General features: G+C 39.6%; 1 protein-coding gene across 1 annotated transcript in view; it reads right to left on the minus strand.

The window, feature by feature from the left end:
* The window catches only part of LOC132353894 (zinc finger protein 420-like), a 52,676-nt gene that overhangs the window by 15,001 nt on the left and 16,609 nt on the right, over nucleotides 1–21,066 (minus strand). Inside the window, 3 exon segments of the mRNA XM_059905386.1 lie at nucleotides 24–273; nucleotides 13,694–13,729; nucleotides 13,731–14,568. Coding sequence (XP_059761369.1) covers nucleotides 24–273; nucleotides 13,694–13,729; nucleotides 13,731–14,568 — 1,124 coding nt within the window.

A 21,066-nucleotide genomic window follows, 5' to 3' on the forward strand; every position in this document is an offset into this window, starting at 1 on the left:
CTTCGCCCACTCCCAGGAGTCACCGCGGCGCGCGGGCGGCGTCGGGAGGCGGGCACCTCCGGTCGCTCAGGCATCTGGGGCGCTTCGGTTGCGTTCGTGGAAACTCCTTCGTTCGTGGAAGCTCCTCCATTCTTGGACTGTTTTCCTCTTGCTACACAGGCCAGCGGGGCGGTCTCAGGGTAGGGTCGCATGGGGCGGGGCGGCCGCGGCTCGGAACTGCTCCGGGGAGGGGTGGCCCGGGAGCTGGGCGCCGGGCGGACCGGGCGTCCGGGTCTGTGGGTTGGGAGGCCGCCCGAGTGGGAGAGTCGAAAGTAGTGCGTGCGGGCGTTATCAGTATGTTGGTGTTTATGAAAAAAACTGTGTGTGTGTGTATATATGCATGCGTACGGAGAGTATTGTTAAAGTCATTATCGTTATTTGTATTAACTTTTATTAATTCCATCCCCAAGTAGGCGACTGAGGCATTATTGAAAAAGGCTCGTTACATACTTGGGAACCCGCACTGCTCACTAAACAAAGTTGTATTTTGACAGTGAGATCTTTCTTGGAGTTCAAAAATGGGTAGAAGTAGGTTCGAGATTCTGGTCTCTTTAAGTTTACTTTCTCCTCAGCTCAGCATTCCCAGTCTTGCGGGAGAGGGAAGGAAATGTCACGTCCTGGGACCCGCAGGAGTTCTTGGTTCTTAGGCCTGACCACCAAGTGAGGATCCTTGGCTTCCTGCAGGAAAGAATAAACAGTGAGCCAAAGAAAAGGGAACGTGAGATTATTCAGAGATTTACACACTGGGAAGGCAGAATGCTTACCATCTGGGAAAGTGAGAGCGGGCCCCAGGGCATGGGGTTGTTGTTTTTTATGGACTGAATAATTTTACATGCTGATGAGTGGGAGGAATAGTCTTGTTATTTTGGGGGAAAGTGGGGATTTCCCAGGAATTGGGCCACTGCCCACTGTTTGGCCTTTTATAGTCTGCCTTGGAACTGTCATGGCATTAGGGGGAGTGATTTTTCAGTAGTATAACGAAGGTATAATGGGCTAGTGGTTAATGACAGGACTGTTGTGGAACCACCTTGGTTTCAGCCGGTTCCAGCTGGTTTTTATCTGTCCTAGCAGCTGCACCACTTCTTCATTTATCTAGCGGCTGTGTCCTGCCCCTTTCCCTGCTGTCTCACCAGGACTCTGTGCTTCCTCTGAGAGAGACCCACCAACGTGGACATTAGAAGTAAGGTTTTGTTTTATCTCAGTTAACAGCAACATCATGTTTCTTAAGTTCTGGAAACATCTAGCCTCTCCTGTTATAAAACAAAATTCAACCTAGTAAGTTTTTTTAAACATCTTTATCGGAGTATAATTGCTTTACAATGGTGTGTTAGTTTCTGCTTTATAACAAAGTGAATCAGTTATACATATATCCCCATATCTTTTCCCTCTTGTGTCTCCCTCCCTCCCACCCGACCTAGTAAGTTTTAATTGGCTTTATTCAACAATTCATGAATCGGGCTGCATCCCATCAAACAACTAGAAGGGCACGCTAGGGAGTGGTATAAAATGGAATGCTTTTAGAGAAAGGAGGGTGGGGCAAGGAAGTCGTTAGCCAAGAAAGAGAGAGAGAGAGAGAGAAACAAAGAAGAAAGAAGGATTGATTGATTGATTGATTGTTTGTTTTGGGCCAAGATCTTTTGGTGGGGAAGGAAATGCAAATGTTTTACCATGCAGATTGCTTTTTCTGTCGGGGAGGAACCTGTGTGACATTACCTCATTGTTGATGACCAGAAAATTCCAAACTGGTTGATTAAGATTACGTTTTTGCGGGGACTTCCCTGGCAGTCCGCTGGTTAAGAATCCGCCTTCCAATGCACGGGATGTGGGTTCAGTCCCTCGTCAGGGAACTAAAGATTCCACATGCTGCGGGACAATTAAGCCCGAGCGCCCGCATGCTGCAATGAAAGATCCCATGTGCCCCAACTAAGACCCGATGCAGCCAAAAAAGAAAAAGAAAGATTACGTTTTTTTGGGGAAAGACTGAAACTAATTAAGTTAGGTATTAGGTCTAGGTTAGGTATTTTGGGCTTTAGCACAAGTGATGCCATTTTGGGCCTGTGGTGTTTCTTTTTAACGGGCCTCGTGAAACTTGCTTGGGCAATAGAGGCTGACACAGGGGCAAGGTCCAGGCCCTTTCATTCCATCAGGAGATGAGACTCTAGGTGTCCTCTTTCTCAGTGTCCCTTTCCTCTACTTTAAATGTTCATTTTTCATTCAGTGAATTAGTCTGAATGTCTACTGTGACCAGTCTTCTTCTAAACACCTTTGGGGTCAAAAATATGTTTCCTGGAGACTCTTCATCTTCTTGAAGTAGAAGTGAATTCTCAGTCGTCTTTGACCTTCTTCTCAGCCTTGGGATTGAGAGGAAGTAAGGTAGAAAATACTTTTGGTTGTTTCAGTCCTGGTAATGGCATAGCCTGCCTTTGGAAAATTTAGGGAATAGGAATGTGATTGGTGTCTTGAGCACGGAGGTCCACTTTTTCAGGATGAGGACATTTACTACGGCACTATAAAAGATGAAGTGTGGGATCGTGGGATCCTGTTTGAGGTTGATAGCTTAAGCAGGAGACAGGCTTCATCTTGTGGAAATACCTCACCAGCTTTGTGTAAATGAGGAGCAAGACAATAAGCCCCAAAGAAGATTGGTGAGCTAGCTCTGTTTCCTGGAGGAGGGCTCTGTGCAAGGTGGTTTCATGTGCTCTGAATTTCTATGTGGTACAAGCAGGTTTGATTCTTTCCCCTCTGAATGTTGATAGCAAGCCATTTTTATTTTGTAAAACAGATTTTTTTCTTTTCAAAGAGGAAACTCCTATTTCCTTTCTTTTAGGAAAAGAAGCAGTATTTTCTCTACATGTGCTATTGAGTCATATTATTCATGAAGTTACTAAATTGTATTTAAAGAGAAAACTATAAAAATATTTCAACAGTCTTTTATATATATGTATATACATACATATACACACATACCATACAGAAAAAAATTTTTTTTACCATTTTATTCTTGTTTCTTTCTGCGTTTTATTTTAACCACGTGAAATATTTATGCCTAAGGCTTTTTTAACCAATACACCTTATCCCTTTCATTCCATGCTATTCTTAACTCTCTTGATATTTTTGTATGTTATTGTTGTAATCGAAATACAACTTACAAATAATAAAACACAGGTATTAACTGCAGTTTCCCTATTGAGTATAGCCCTGTAACCACCACTAAAATCAAGACAGATTTCCATCACTTCTGAAAGTTCCTTCATGCCTGTTTTCCTACCCTCACTCTCAGAGGAAATCGCTTTCTTGTTTTTATGGCAATAGATTTGTTTGCCCCCCCCCGCCCTTTTTTTTCTTTCTTTTAACTTCATATAAATGGAACCAAGCAGTGTGTATGTTTGGTGTGTCTGGCTTCATTCATTCAGCATATGTTTTTTGAGATACCTTGATGATGTCTATTAGTTTAGTTTTTACTGAGTAGTATTCTGTTGTGTTAATATACTACAATCTGTTTATGTGTATTCCTGTTGATAAACATTTGGAATGTTTCTGGATTTGGGGGCTATTATGAATAAAACTATGAATATTCTTATACATGCCTTTTGTGATACTTCAGAAGATGTAGTAGTTATGGAAAAAATACTGGGATCTGAAGAGTATCAAGAAAAGTTGTTCATTAAAATAGTATAGTTTGTCTAATCGATGGTGATAGGACTCAGGATAGTGAGAGGTGCTAGTGTCTAGAAGGGGGATACAAGGAAACTTGGAGGTACTGGTACTGCTCTATTTCTTGATCAGGGTTCTCCTTACGTGGGTGTATTGTGAAAACTCACATACACTTAATGTTTTGTGACCCTTTGGTGTACATTTACATTAAACAAAAATCTCTAAAAATAGGGCACTCACTCACTCACTCATAATGAAGATTTCTTAAACCCCACATTTAAATGAGAAAAGAAAAACTGTTTATTCTTTTCTACTGGGATAATAAGTGCATCCATAGCACACTTTTAATTGTCATTTTTTAAAAAAGTGTTGTGTGGTTATTGTTGAGGGTTAGGAAATAAGTGTCATCTGTAATTATACAACTCAGAACCACTTTTCATATTTCATAAAAAATGAAAATATTTGATGTTTTTATATTCACAGTTCTCTTTTACATTGTCTCTTTGTATGTGTAAGTTTGTGAACTGCTGTTCTTTACATAGATGCATAGGTTTTTGATGACAAAGTGGTTTAACAATAATTTAATGGTTGCAAACTCAAAAATTTACTAAAAACCATGGATTTATATACTTTAAAATGAGTTTTCTGGTTTTCACAGTATACCCCAGTGAAGCTATTAAAAATAAATAACATTTGGTAAAAGGTAAAAGTGTTAATGTATTTCTGCTACCATGGGGGTACCTTGGTGTTCATCAAGTTAACACAACAGAAGAAAGCAGTTTATGTGTTGCAGCTAAACTTTGCTTATCACTGCGGTGCAGAGATCATTCCATGTTCAACAATAACTTTCAGTGGCCTTATGTACTGTTGGTACAAACATGGTGCAGACAAGGTGTATGTGGAAAGGACAGACAGACACAGCACAGGGAAATCATAGTGGTTGAAATCACCGTGAATCATAGTTGTGTTAGGATTCAGTGAAGTCTCGGGTTATTGGAAAGGGAAACTAGCCATGAGCTAGGCAACCTCAGTCCATCCCCTCACTCATTTCCCATAAGTAGCTAAGATGAAACCTGACTAATTGCACCTGTTGCAGGCCCTGATGGAGGCGGGCAGGGTGAAGTAATAACACATCTGCTGAAGATTTCAGAGGCAGGTTGTTTCTAACTTTTATTGCTACATAACAAACGACCTAAAAGGCAGTAGCTAGAACAAGAACCATTTTGTTATTTCCCATGATTCTGTGGATGAGGAATTTGAACTCGGTAGGATGGGAATGATTTGTTTCTGTTCCCAGTAATGCCTGCTGGGGCTGGAACACCTAAGATGGCCTCTTCATTCACATGTGTGATACTTAACCCCAGAATAGCTGGGATCCTTTGTCTCAGGCTCTATTTTTGCTGCCAGCTGGGTTCCTTGGCTTTATTCCATGTGGTCTCAGAACCTGTCCCTCTTCCCTTGGCCTTTTCAGATGGCCTTTCCAGTGTGATGACCGGACTTCTTGCCCTGGGCTTCCACGAGGGCAAATCAGAAGATGCCAAGTCTTCTTACACTTTTGGCCTGGAGCTGGCACAGTGTCACTTCTGTCATATTCTGTTGATTAAAGCCTCCAACCCAGATTCAAGGAAGAGGGACTGTATTTCATTTTCGTAAAAAAGTCTATTATCCTGATATTCATCCTGAAGGTCCACTAAAAGGAATCTACTTTAGGTTAAAGTAGAGTTGATCATGAGTGACTTCCAGCAAAGTCAGGGTGTGCTCATGTGATGCATATGTAGGATTCTAGAAACAACTGTGATAAGCATTGGATTCTTTTTATTCATCCTGTTTATCTTGAACTTTTTCCTTATCATTAAGTATTTTTCTACACCAAATTTTTAAGAAACAGGTAGTATTTCACAGTATTGCTTTAGCTAAGCTGCTGTTGAGACACAGAGTCCTGAATTAGTTCCTTTACATGCCTCCCAGCTTCCAATCCATTACCTGGGCTCTTTTAAGAAATTGTCATTTCAGGGATCAGAGACATTCAAAGATGTGGCCATTGGCTTCTCCAAGGAAGAATGGGGATTCCTGAATCCTGCACTGAGAGCTTTGTGCATAACTCTGGTGCTGGAGAATTATCAGAATTTGGTCTGGCTGGGAAGTACATCCAGCCCTTAATTCAGCATGTGATCGTGGGTGCGTCTTCTGTTTCTATTGAGAATCTTTGGTGAGGCTCTGAATTTCCATGAATTGTGCAAATTGGAATGAGCAGCTTCCTTTATCCCATCTGCCAAATATTCTTCTAAACTTTTTTTGTTGTTTAATCAGGCCTCTATTCTGATTACAGTGTGGCCATGTCAAAATACTTGAGCAACCACAACATGGCCACTTCTTTATGCTTATTTTCACAGGCCTTTCTATTTCTAAGTCTGATATAATTTCACTATTGGAGCATGGGAAATTGCCCTGGATAATAGGGAAGGAAGAGATAAGACTCCCATTGCCAGGTGGCTAAGAGGAGCCAAGTATGGGTAAGCCATGCATATCATAGGCCATCTGGTTCTAGAGGGCATAGCACCTTTAAGATGTGAAAGATGCTCCCTTCAAATGTTTCAGACACATGTAGAAATTGAGGCTTCTCTAATTTGACTTCCTGTCGGGACACTGATCATCTGCTGTGATCACCCAGCATTTACATTGACTTGTATAAATGCCTGCAGCCTCAGACACACCTGTAGGTTTGTCTTTCCTCCTTATCTGTGGCAAGGTTCTTTCAAATTCTTGATCCCGATTCTCACCAGCACATCCTTCTTTTTACATTTGGTCTTATATAAGACTCTGTGGTTTTACAAAACACTATTCTTGGATACTGCTGTTTCTTTCTTGTAAAATGACCTATCTATTTGATTGTGTGAATGGATGTATTTGTTGAGCATTTATTCACTAACTTTTTTTTAAAGAAATTTATTGAAGTATAGTCGATTTACAAAGTTGTGTTAATTTCTGCTGTAGAGCAAAGTGATACAGTGATATATATATATATATATATATATATATATATACATACATACATATATATACATACTCTTTTTCATATTCCTTTTCCTTATGGTTTATCCCAGGATATTGAATATGTTTCCTGTGCTATATGTAGGCTCTTGTAGTTTATCCATTCTCTAGATAATAGTTTGCATCTGCTAATCCCAAACTCCCAATCCTTCCCTCCCCAACTCCCCCTCAGCAACTACAAGTCTGTTCTCTATGTCTGTGAGTCTGTTTCTGTTTCATAGATAAGTTCATTTGTGTCATATTTTAGATTCCACATATAAGTGATATCATATGGTATTTATCTTTCTCTTTCTGACTTACTTCACTTAGTATGGTCATCTCTAGGTCCATCCATGTTGCTGCAAATGGCATTATTTCATTCTTTTTATGGCTAAGTAGTATTCCATTGTATATATGTACCACATCTTCTTTATCCATTCATCTGTTGATGGACATTTGGGTTGTTTCCATGTCTTGGCTTTTGTAAATAGCTAACTTTTCTTTTTTTTTTAAACTGGCCATGTGTTTTCGGCCCCCAAGATCACCCTGCCTAATGATCCACTAGGCATAGTCACAGGACTTTGCATATAGTTGTATTCATGGCTGTGAAGTTAGGGAATAGTCAATAAAAACACCCACATTTCTGTTACCAGTTGCATATTTAGGGGTCCCCAGGATCACCTTCAGGTTTGATACTTCACTAGAAGGACTCACAGAACTTACTAAAAGCTTTTATACTCATGGTTACAGTTTATTAGAGTGAAAGGATACATATTAAAATCAGCCAAGGGAAGAGACCCATGAGGCAGAGTCCAAGACGGTTCTAGATGCAGAGCTTCTATTTGTTCTCTGACAGTGCAGTCATGGACAGTGTAAACTCCTCCCAGCAATGATGTATAACAGTATTCTCAGAGTATGGCCAGCCAAGGAAGCCCTCCTAACCCTAGTTGTCCATTCTTTATTGGGGCTCTGTCACACAGTCATGGTGGGTTGCTTATGTGGCCCACCTCACTCTCTAGTCCCTCTGGAGATCACACTGATACTGTGATACAGATCCCCACCATAAGTCACATTGTTTGACTGTCTGGTGTGGTCCATGTTCCCTACAGTAAATAGATACTTTTATCAGGCAGGACATTCCAAAGTGTCAGAGATTACCTCCCAGGAGCCGAGGGCAAAGGCTAGATCTCTCTTTGGGAAACATTAAATTCCTTAGGACACTACAGCTAAGATTTATTTTAGCAAAATGATATAAAGCAAAATCAGCAAAGGGAAAAGGCTCATGGGGCAAAGTCTGGAGGAAACCGTGTGCAAGCTTCCAAGAGTCCTCTCCCAGTGGAGTCACACAGGATGTGCTTAATTCTTCTAGCCGAAATTGGTGACTAGTGTGAGATGTTTTCTCCTGGACAACATTAGAGACTCCGTGTCTAGGGATTTCACTGGAGGCTGGTCGCGAGGTACCCTCTGCGTAGTACATGCTAGAATTCCAGACTTTTGGAAGACGGCGTTCAGCATAAGCTACATTGTTTGCACAAATAATTTAGGCACAGTAAGCCACTCATATTAGTTCTAAGAATGGCAGGAATCCTCCCGAAATCCAAGTTCCTAGAGACCAGTCAGGGCCCACCTTGCAAGCAGGCCTTTCTAAGGACAGCATTCTCAGGTCTGCCTATGCTAATTATTTTCTGAGTTTGTTTAAAAGTTTAGAAATTTGGAATTATTTTACATTTGAATTGGTGGAGGGGGGATTAAGACTTGTTTCCATAAACCTTGTGCAAAGTAGGAACTATAATTAGAAGGATCAAAATTGATGTGTGAGAGTGAATATAGTTTTAGTTTCAAAATTTGGTGATCTTTAAGTTGATAGAAAGTGAGGAAATGGAGCACATTTGTGATGTATTTATTGAGGAATCACTGGGATTGAAGTATAGCTTGAACTGTAAGTTGGAAATGTATAACTGGGTCTTAGTAGATGAAACTCAAGATCAGAGATGTATGTGTATAAATGCACATCTCTGATCTTGAGTTTCATCTACTAAAGGTCTTTGTTGTGGTGACAGAGCCTTAGGAGTGGAAGAAATGGATTCTCTATGGATAGCAGAGAAGGATTGATTAGTTGGTAGTAGAGAAACGAGAAAGTCCTGTGTTATAGTTCCAAGGCCTGCTATGGGAAGAGATGAATTTAGACACCTAGCTCACCTGATACCAGATCTGCTGGCACCTTGATCTTGGACTTCCCAGACTCCAGAACTATGAGAAATAAATGTAAGCCACCCAGTAATGGTATTTTGTTTTAGTGAGTCCAGCTGACTAAGACATCTATCTACAAAAAACCTACAGCAGACATCATATTTATGGATGCTTTTCTTCTAAGATCAAGAAAAAGACAAGGAAGTCTGTTCTCACTGTTTGTATTAAACATTGTCCTGGAGGTTTTAACCAGTGCAATAAGGCAAGAAAAAGAAACAAAAGGCAGACTAGAAAGAAAGCAGTAAAACTGTATTTGTGGGTTACATGATTACATAGAAAGTCCTATGGATTATACAAACAATTGCTTTAAAAATAAATGTTGGGGCTTCCCTGGTGACGCAGTGGTTGAGAATCTGCCCGCTAATGCAGGGGACACGGGTTCGAGCCCTGGTCTGGGAAGATCCCACATGCCGCAGAGCAACTGGGCCTGTGAGCCACAACTACTGAGCCTGCGCGTCTGGAGCCTGTGCCCCGCAACGGGAGGGGCCGCGATAGTGAAAGGCCCGTGCACCGCGATGAAGAGTGGCCCCTGCACCGTGATGAAGAGTGGCCCCCGCTTACCGCAACTAGAGAAAGCCCTCGCACGTAATGAAGACCCAACACAGCCAAAACAAACAAATAAATAAATAGCTATTAAAAAAAAAATAAAAAAAATAAATGTTTATCAAGGTTGCAAAATATAAGATCAATATATAAAAACCAATTACATTTCTTTATACTAGCATTAAAAATCAGAAATTGAAATTAAAATACTTATTAAAATAGCACCAAAAATGAAATACTTAAAAGACCTGTACACTAAAGACTACAAAACACACTTGAGAGAAATGTTGAAGAAATACAGAGATATATTTATGCATTGGAAATGCCAATATTGTTAAAACATCAGTTCTCCCAGAATTCATTTGTAGATTCAACAACATCTCAATCAAAATCCCTGTAGCCTTTTTAATAGAAATCAACAATCTGATTCTACCATTCATATGGAAATGCAAAAGTTGAATAGTCAAAGCAGTTTTTAAGTGTTTGTTTTTTTTTAATTTATTTTCTGGCTGCGTTGGGTCTTCATTGCTGCGCGTGGGCTTTCTCTAGTTGCAGCGAGCAGGGGCTACTCTTTGTTGCGGTGCGCGGGCTTCTCATTGTGGTGGCTTTTCTTGTTGTGGCACACGGGCTTCAGTAGTTGCAGTGCGTGGTCTCAGTAATTGTGGCATGGAAGCTCTAGGGTCCACAGGCTTCAGTAGTTGTGGCACACAGGCTTAGTTGCTCTGTGGCATGTGGGATCTTCCCAGATCAGGGATCAAACCTGTGTCTCCTGCATTGGCAGGCAGATTCTTAACCACTGCACCACCAGGGAAGTCCCAAAGCAATTTTGAAAAAGAGTCAAGTTGGAGGGCTTACATTACCTGACTTCAGGACTCATAAAGCTACAGTCATCAAGAGAGTATTGGCATAAAGACAGAAAAAGGTTAATGGAACAAACTAGAGTCCAGAAATAAACCTGTACATATATGGCCAATTGATTTTTTTTGAAAAAGAAGCAAAGGCAATCCAGTGGAGAATGGAAAGTGTTTTATCAATTGACGCTGGAACAACTGGATATCTATATGCAAAAAAAAAAAACAACCAACTTTGATCCATCTCTTGCAGCGTATACAAAAATTGACTCAAAAATATGATAGCGCTAAATGTAAAACCTAAAACTACAAAACTTTTAGGAGAAAATATTTGTGGCTTTAGGTTAGGGAAAGATTTCTTTTGATATGACACCAAAAACACAATTCATAAAAGATAAAAATGATAAATAATGACCTCATCAAAAATTAAGAATTTCTACTCCTCAGAACATACTCCTAAGATGAGACGATAACAGCCTAGAAAAAATTTGCATTTCACAAATGTGAAAAGGGATTTGATCTGGAATATATAAAGAGCACTCAAAGCTCAAAAGCAAGCAAACAAACCAACTTTAAATGGGCCACAGATTTGAACAGATATTTCATTAAAGATTAACTGATGGCAAATAAATACATGAAAACATGTTCAGTGTTAGTCATTAGGGAAATGCAGATTAAAACCACAGTGAGATACCACCATGCATATTAGCATACATAAAATAAAAGGAATGTCCATATACCAACATTATGATATGGAATAAATGTTGGAAAGGCTATTGTTTGTAGGCATGTCAAGGTATATGTTAATATAAAAATATACTTGGAATAATCTCAGTGTATTAGAAATATCTTTCACATAATTATACAAGATTATATATGCAATCGACTGATTTTATTATAGCCACTTAAACATTCTGTTGGTATAGTGAAGAACAGTTGTCACAGATCAAGAATAACTGAAACAGTAATAACCGATTGCTGTAATGACTTCATTCTGATCTTGTCAATTATTTATCCTAAAACCTAACAAAAGTTGGAAATAGAGAATATTGCTTTCTCTCTGTTTAGAAATTTTCACAGAATATATATGGTTGGAAGACTAAAGCAAAAAGAAGAAAAATTATGTTGATGTCATTCACAATGTAACAGAGGAATTTAAGAAGCATATATTTCAAGGACTATTAACATAATTTCCTACAAAACAAAAACAAAATAATACATTTTAGGACTGCAAGCAGTTCTTTCAAGCTTCATGCTTAAAGATTTCAGAGATGCTTAAATACAAACTTTAAAAATAAAGCAAAACACTGATATTATGAAATTTTCCTTTTTATACTTGACTGAAGGAAACCTCAAAAGTAATGTTGTCATTTGGATATAGAGGAAGACATAGTTAGAACTGGTCTTCTTGAGACATAGGTTAAACTTGCTTAGCTAAAGTTTTGTTCAGTTCTCTTCCAAGGACAGGCTTTACAAACATTGGTATAAGTTATGTAAAAATTCACAAATGTAGCTTTCTACTCATTTTTTTAAATTTCCATTTTAAAGAAAGCTGAGTAAAAGAAGACATTCCACATTTTCTAAAGAAAATGCATATGTTCAGGTGATTCTAAGTTCTTATTTTTTGTGGTTAATAATTATTTTTAAGTATCACATTCTGATTCTACCTATGTCATCATACCATTCTTCAATGCAAGGATCAAGTAATTTTTAAATATTTTCCTTTTAGTTAATCTGTGTAAACTATGGAAGAATAATCAAACTTGGAAATAGATATGTTCTTCTAAATTCCGGAAAAATAATCTTCTAGTTTAAAAAATACTAATGAATATACTACTGGTTTAAAAATATTTCCATTTTAAAGAGAAAAAACTAAGATGTATTAATATGCTAGTTCTTAAGACATTTTAAATTTAAATTCACAATTAACATGTAGAAAAGTACCTGGCTCTCATAGGTACTCAACATTTTTTTGTAATTTGGGAGGTTGAGGACATCTGCAAATCTTGGTTTCTGTTTATATATTGAAATTATGCAAGATTCAGAAAAGGAGCTGACGAATCTGCATGTTTTCAAACTTGGAAATTTGTATCATAGATATTTTCTATACACTTATAGTTTGGTAAATCTTTGCTCTTAACTGATAATATTACAGTTAAAAAAAAACACTTAAGTGGATTCCCTATAAAATCTGTCCTTTTCTAATATTCAGTCAACTCTGGAAAACTTAGTTTTTTCTTTATAGGAAGTGAAGTATATATAAATTTGAAATTTATTGGTATCAAAAATGTAAAGCATTCAACCTTATTTTTGAATACTCTTTATGTGTGTTATTACATCCTCGTTTTTTAACAATACTGTAGCATACTTTTACGAAATTTATAAGTGCTTATATTTTCTTTTTAAAGAAAAGGCTTCAAGGTTAATAAAACCTACTTCTCTGTTTAAATTTCAATTAATTTTTTTTCTTAATTCTGTCTGTTGGTGAGTTATGTTCATTTTCTACCTTTTCGAGGTCTCTGGTTCACTTATTATTTACATTGTTTATAGTTTTCTTATCTATAAATGCATTTAAAGTAACTTTGAGTATAGATATGGTCACATCCCACGGGTTTTGTTTTATACTGCTCATTCACTTCATTGTGCTCTCATTGTTTCACTGAAGGAGAAAATAGGTAGTATGTAACATAAATATTTTGTTAATGTCTAATTTATTACATTTTTACCTGAGCTATAGCCCTATATGATTTGTTACAAACTTCTCCACACCTTCCTCAACTTGATAGTTAAATGTTTAACTGTTGTTTTTAAATGTGTGGTGTTTTATTCACTGTGTATTTTCTGATGCACAATAAATGATGAATGGGGATTTTTTAAAAACTTACATTCTTCAAATATGAATTTTCTGATTAAAAGAGACTTATGGCTAAAGAACTTCCCACATACCTGACATTCACAGGATTACTTTCTCTTTTGTTTTCTTTTATGTAAGTTAGAATTAGCTTAAACTAAAGGGTTTCCAAAATTTCTCTACTTTGATGGTTGCTAGCCAGCATGAATTTTCCAATTACTAATAATTGATAGGTAGTGTTGGGAAGCTTCGCTACATTATCATATTAATATGGTCTTTAATGTTGAATGTGATGGTGATGAATCTGCTGATGAATGTAACATGAATTGAACCAAAAAGCGTTTCCACATTTCACAAGGTTGTACATAATTAGCTGATGTTCCTTGAGGGATGAGACCAGTGAAGTCTTTGCTTCACTTATTTATACGGATTTTCCATAGCATGAATTCCTTAAAGTTGAGGAAGATGAGAGTGCCCGAAGGCCTTCCCACATTTCTTACATACATTAGGAATGAATTTTCTTATGTCGAGTAAGTTGTGAGCACTGACTAAAGGCTTTCCCACATTCCTTGCATTCATAAGGCTTCTCACCGGTGTGAATTATCTGGTGTTGTTTAAGCTGTGAGCCCTGCCTAAAGTCCTTCCCACATTCATTACATTTATAGGGTTTCTCACCAGTATGAATTCTTTGGTGGTGGTTAAGCTGTGAGCCCTGCCTAAAGGCTTTCCCACAAACCTTACATTTGTAAGGTTTCTTACCAGTATGGATCCTCTGATGTTGAGGAAGATATGAACGATGGCCAAAGGCCTTTCCACATTCATTACATTTATATGGCTTCTCACCAGTATGGATTCTTTGATGCTCATTAAGTTGTGTGATACCTCTAAAGGCCTTTCCACATTCCTTACAGACATAGGGCTTTTCTCCAGTATGAATTCTCTGATGTTTAATAATCAGTGATAAGTAACTGAAAGCTTTTCCACATTCAGTACATTGATAGGGTTTTTCACCAGTATGAGTTCTGTGATGCACGTTAAGTTGTGAGAGCCGAACAAAGGTTTTTCCACAATCCTTACACTCATGGGGTTTCTCACCAGTATGAATTCTCTGATGTCTGGTAAAGAGTGAAACAGAACCAAAGGCCTTTCCACATTCTGTACATTCATAGGGTCTTTCCCCACTATGAGTTCTCTGATGTTGAGGAAGATAGGAACGGCGATGGAAAGCCTTCCCACATTGCTGACATTGATAAGATTTCTCACCAGTATGAATTTTCTGATGACTAAGAAGACATTTCTTCTGCCAAAAACCTTTTCTACATTCATTACACACATAGGGTCTACTTCCAGGTGGAACGTTATGAAGCAGGTTATGGGATGTTTGCTGTCTCAAAGCAGGTATTTCTTCATGAGTGATTATGACTTGACTGGAACTTCCTTCCTCATTTCTGTGATATGTTTCAAATGTGCCTTCACATTCCCAGTCATCTTGGAAACTGGGGTTCTCAGGATCTTTGTTTATAAATTTTTCCATTTTCTCCCATTGGGATACCCAATCTGAAAAATCATGAAAAAGCAGAGATGCTTTAGTTCCTGGTGTCAGTTAGAACTTCTTTAGTAGAAATAGTTTTAAACTGAAAATAATGCTTATGAAAAAAGTTAAGTGTTCCATACAGCTCCCAAATGTGACTAAGCAGTTCCTGTTCTCCAAAATCCCCAGAGTTCCTGCTTTAGCAGGAAGGATGCAGCCAATCAGCAATGCATGCCTGAAACATTGATGGGATACTAGGTGGGCTCTGACCTGAAAGAGCTGCCCCCATGGCTGCAAGGATCAGACACAACCTCATCAGAGCAGCACGCAGGATGAGGTTGGGTGCCCTTGGCCAAGGAGCAGTGCACAAGCCCAAACCGGGAGCAAGAACAAGATAACAGCATATATTGAGAGAGGACATAAGTATGGCTTAAAATGCATCAAGAGATCAAGGAAGAAACAAAAAATCTTAACTGCTGAAAGGAAAACAAACCAAGCAAAGGACACTGACAAAGAACTAAATATAAATTCTAGCAATTGAAAGTACAGTGACTGTAGTTAGTTTTGTCAACTGGCATTCAGTATCCATTCCCACCTCTTAGTTGGCCTTCCTCTACTTAGGCTGGGAAAGTAATTTTCCAGCTCCTGGCACTGAGGACTCTGAAGGGAACTAAGTTTCCACCCTTTAGGTGCACTTGTGTGAAATTCAGATGACAGAAGCAACATTTTCTGCTACTTTGGCTATCAAAAGGTGGTTGCTGGCCTCTTCACTCCAGTTTCGAAGTATGTGTAGCAGCAGTGGTGGTGGTTTCATCGCCTTACTTTCTGATCCCAGATCATAGCTAAGGCAGTGTGCACTTGAAGGTGGTGGTCCTAGTGGCAGCTCCTGCGTCTCTACATCTTGGCTGTGGCTGAGGTAGCACATCTTCCGAAGATTCAGTGTTGCCACGTTCTGGAGGGCATTTCTGGAGAGCCAGCTCCTGTAACCCTTCTAACAGTTTTTAAGCACCCATTTCCCATATTTTATACCTTTAAATACATTCCTAATTTAAAAAAGACATACACATACACAGTCTTAATACTGATCTTAAGAAATTAGGAAAAAAACAAACCAGGATTTCAGGAGAAGATAAGCCAGAGCAACCCTTCCACTAAAAACACATTTAAAAAATAAAACTTACACCAAAAAATCTTTATCAAAGATCTGAAAAAAATAGCCCAGAATTATCAGGCAAAAATCTAAGGAAACTTGAGCTACCAACTCAAAGAGTACTGAAGCTGGTTTGCCCTGAGTACCAATCCTAATTTTAGTTGTCTTAGTCCATTTGGGCTGCTGTAACAAAATACCACAGACTGGGTAAGTTATAAACAACAGAAAATTTTTTCTCACAGTTCTGGAAGCTGGGAAGAATGAGCTCAAGTTGCTGGCACTCAGTGTCTAGGAAATAAATTCTTATGTTGAGCCACCATATTTTGGAGTCAAGCTAAGTTTGCAGCTTAGCTTGAGCCATAAGACAAAAGTAAAGTCAGTTTAAGATGGCATGCGAAAGGAGCCTCATTTTCTCTGTAAACCTTTGAGAAAAGAGTTTAGAAGGAAAACCTCTGAAAGCCAAACAGGTGAGTTTTTTTTTTTTTTTTTCTCCCCCTACAATGGCTTACCCCTTCTTCACTCAGCTACTAGGCCGCTGTCTCTTCACCACCAACAGCTATTCCCTTGTTCCAACGATCGATCACACTTGGCTTAGAATTGCTAAACTTTCAACATAAGAAAATGAGTCGGACCTGGTCATGCTATTGCTATCCAAATGCCCAGTCCCTTGAGGGGACATGGATACAGCAAAGTAAAGAGAATGGCTTGAAAAATCAGGAAGGTGAAGTTTCAGAAGTAACTCAGACCTATTTCCAGCTTTACAAATCTCAAACTGTTGCTTCCAAAATGCAGTCAAACACTTTAGCACTTCCCTGGAGGGTCAAGAGGGAGGAATCATGATGCTCAGGTGATAGTGAATTATGAGAGGACGGTCTTAACCAACAGCTGAGACTCCTGTCGTTCTCCAGTTTGTACACATCCCTCTGAGTGGCTATGTGTGGGAGGAGAGGGAGGGAATTAGCCACCCACACAGACTCTACTCAAGTGGAGTTGATGGCCACATCTTTGTGGCTATCCTGATAAGAAAAACTAACATTTTTAGACTTCGAGAGCTGAGTGACCACATGACCCTGAGAGGAGGGGCAAATTTACCTCAGAAAGGGAAAGAGAGCACTATAAAAAAATTTTCTCAGATAGCCTTAATGTATTGAGTCCAATACTAGTTAAATAAATCACCTAACAAACACCCATGGATTTACTCATTTAAAAAAGTATTTGAATGTAATCTGCAAATTTATTTCTGACAATGCAATTTAAATACAATTATTTTTTGAGAACACATACATCATTGTGAATGTTTAACATTACCACAGACATTTTCCCTTGTTCTGAAAAATTCTTCAAACATAATTTTTATTAACTGTAGAGTAATCCACCACATGAATGGACATGAGATTCACGTGTAAGTCTATGACTTGCCCAGTCATTCTTGATTGTAGGGCACTCCTTTTAGATAAGACCTTAAGGTCTTTCCCAGAATCTGCTTCTAGACCAGTGGTTCCAAGTTTCTGAGAGGTGGTATACATATATTGAGTCTAAACAGGGTGAGACTGCTGGGGTTGGAAGGGCAGCTGCACCAGTATCCTTAACTTCTCCATGCCTCAGTTCTCTAATCTTTAAACGGGATAGGTGACATTATGTACCTCAAAGTGTTGCTGTGAGGACTGAATTATGTGCTTACTATATTATAGTGCTTGCTACATAGTGATTAGCAAATATATATATGTGTATATATAAATCTGTATGTATATATACACACACATCTATACCTACAGATCTTTCTTCCTCAGTTTACTATGGGGTTATGGCCTGATAACCCCATGGTAAGTTGAAAATATTCTAAATCGAAAATGCAATTAATACACCTAACCTACTGAACATCATAGCTTAGCCTCGCCTACCTTAAACGTACTCAGACCACTTATATATGAGCCTACAGTTGGGCAAAATCGTCTAACACAAAGCCTATTTTATAATAAAGGGTTGAACATCTCAGGTAACTTATTGACCACTGTACTGAAAGTGAAAAATAGACTGGTTGTAAGTGTATCCGTTGTTTACCCTCAGAACCTCCTGGCTGCCTGGGAGCTGCAACTTGCTGCTGCCCAGCATCATGAGAGCATCATAGAGCATAGCACTAGACCAGGAAAGGGTCAAAATTAAAAATTCAAAGTAGAGTTTCTACTGAATGCATATCGCTTTCACGCCATTGCTAAGTGAAAGAATCCTAAACTGAACCATCGTAAGTTGGGGACCATATGTATATATAGATATCTATATCGACATGTATCAGATCTATTTATCAATGGATATCAGTCAGTCTCTATCTTTCTCTAAACACACACACTCTCTCTTCCTGAACTAACTCTAGTCAGGCTCCTCTAGGCCCCAGTCTTGGGCTCTGTCCTTTAGTCCAGTTTTAGGAAGAATTCCCCTAGGTCAGTTTATCAAGAACACCACCACCCGCCCCCCATCCTTAACATCTCATCACTCTCGCCAGCCCTCAGCAAGAATCCTATCAAGTCTTTTTAGCCAGATTCTCCCTCTTACCCTTGATGGTTCGTTTTAGTAACCGTATATCCAGTGACACCGCCCCCCTTCACTATAAATCCCCACTTGTTCTTGTATTTGGAATGGAGCCCAGTTATGGACAAAGGTCTCTCACCCTACGGCAATAATTCCTGAATAAAGTTTGCCTTGAGAAGCTTTCGATTCTGTCCGGCTCTGGTATTTTTTGACAATATACTGGGGAAGGCTCAGATAACTTTGGGAATCCATACAACTATAGTCCTCTTCCTAAGAGAAAAAAAAAAAAAAAAAAAGGCAAAACTGCCCCAAACCTTAGGTGGTTTGTGGGGTCTACAAATCCCAGATTAAGAATCTTTAAGAAGGAAAAGACGCTGGGATCCATTTGTGGCTGGACACATTCCCTGCCGCCATGGTCTCTGAGAAACGTAGTCCAGAAGCAGGATAGCCAGAACTTGGTCATCCCATAACCATCCCCGAACCCCCAAAATACCTTCCCTGCCACCTATAAAGAGCTCGGCCTCGGCCCCGGCCCCGGGCGGAGCGGAACGTCGACCCGCTCTAACGCGGAAACAATCGCCCGGAAGCAAAACGCGCGAAGGCGCCGCAGACGAACCCGCTTCTAAACTCCAGGGAGCTTGGGCTCCTCAGCTGGAGAACACGGAGGCATCCGAGAGCGGCCCCACCGCAGTGCCTCCTGGGAAATGTAGTCCAGAGCCGGAGGGCCGGTCGCCCGAAGAATGCTGGGAAGACAAACCCGGACCGTGATTGGGCCCCGGCTGCAGTTGGCTTTTGGGAGTGCAGTTCGGCGTGTCGCCCTGGTCAAGCTGGAGCCCGGTCTTCCATCTCCTCAACCTTGGCCCTGTCTGACCGCCCAGAACCGAATCTTCCTCCGTGAGTTCTGCCTGTGGGCCATGACCTGTCCTGCGTACTGCTCCGGGTATGAGCTGTGGGGCAGCCTGTGTGTGACAGAGGGGAGGCTGTGGGTCTGTGACGTGAGACGGTTTGGTCCAAGACGGTGCCAGTGACTGAGGGTGGGGAGAGGCAGGTGAGTGGATACACCTGCTTCTGTGTGGGTGGCGGATGGGATTCTGCGACCGTGGCGGAGCGTGACCGTGCGAGGAGGGCTTTGTATGTGACGTGTCTTTCTGTGTGACCGCAGGTCTTAGAATGTGTGGCCTTGGTTATGTGTGAAAAGTTGGTGTGACTCTCAACCTTCCTTCAGTCTATCAGTGTGACCGGAGTTGTTCAGAAACTGTGTAGGTTTAAGATAATAACATGAATGTGGGTTTCTGTTCGGTTGCCTGTGGGATTGTGATAACTACTTACAGGTTTGCTTTCCCCATTTACAACTAGAGTAATAACTCCAAATTTCTTATTACCCTGAAGTTCTGCAGCAAAGCACAAACATAAAACATGATAAAAACATGACTTTTACATTAAATAAACTCAAAATTATTATAGAGAAAAATTCAAAAGCAGCCTAAAATGTTAAAACATGAAGATGGGTTTCAAAACAATTTCTTATCAATAGTATGGTACGGCCTGTCTTGGCTCTGCCCCAAACACCACAGTTAGTCATTTCCTTTTGCTGATTGGAATGTACCTGCAGAAATTCAGGAAGCCTTGGACTGCAGAATTAGCGTTACCCATCCTGAAGTGCTCATCTAGAATATACATGGCCTGGTCTGCCCACTCTCTGAGGAAGGACGCTTTCCCTCAGAAGGTCTCGAAGCTTGCCCAAAGCAGCAGTTTCTCCCTGAGCCAGACCCAGAACTCAGTTTCTATCCCTTAATATAGTTTTGTTTTCATCTGGCCTCATGGCTTCTGTGATGTCATGAAGCAAATGTCTGCTATCTCTGATACTGCTTTCTCTAAGGAGTTTACCACCTTGATTCCACCCATATGGGGCTGGAATAAATAGAGGAACATTTCCCTGTAGGCCTTGTATTTCATGGAAGGAAATTTTAGAGTCACAGAGATCTGACTGTAAATACCAACTCAACCACTCACATTCTACAAGTAACTTGTAGTTTGTGGTTTTCAGCAAGTCACTTTTCTACATCTGTCTTATTTTTTCTCCTACAAAGAAAATCTGACTGCAAGCTTATTTTGAGGAATTACTATTACTGATATTAAAAGTGATAAGTTAGCATAAAGAGGTTGAATCTCACACTTTAGTTGTTACTGCATCCCTTTTACATCTTCAAGTTTTTGAATCATGAGGATATACTGCTTATTCAAAATATTAAAGATTTTTAAGCAGAAATAAAAGAGAACAATTGAGAAGTACTAAACAGTATTTAGAAGAAAATTATCTTGGGCTAAAAAAAAGACATGAGATATTTAAACATATCCTGCTAAGTTCCTGAATTCTAAGGATAGAAAGAAACTCTTGCCAGATGCTGGGATGGAAGCAGTTACTGTGGTAGGCAGAATTATGGCCCTCCAAAGATGTCTACATCCTAATCCTAGGAACCTGTGGGTATGTTCTTACATGGCAAGAGGGAATTAAGTAGCAAATAGAATTAAGGTTGTTAATCAACTGACCTTAGGACAAGATTATCCTGGGTTGTCCAGATGAGCCCAATATAATCACAAGGGTCCTTAAAGGTGAAAGAAGGAGGCAGAAGAGTCAGTG

The sequence above is a fragment of the Balaenoptera ricei genome, chromosome 19 (genome assembly GCF_028023285.1).
Source record: "Balaenoptera ricei isolate mBalRic1 chromosome 19, mBalRic1.hap2, whole genome shotgun sequence".
NCBI lineage: Eukaryota > Metazoa > Chordata > Mammalia > Artiodactyla > Balaenopteridae > Balaenoptera > Balaenoptera ricei.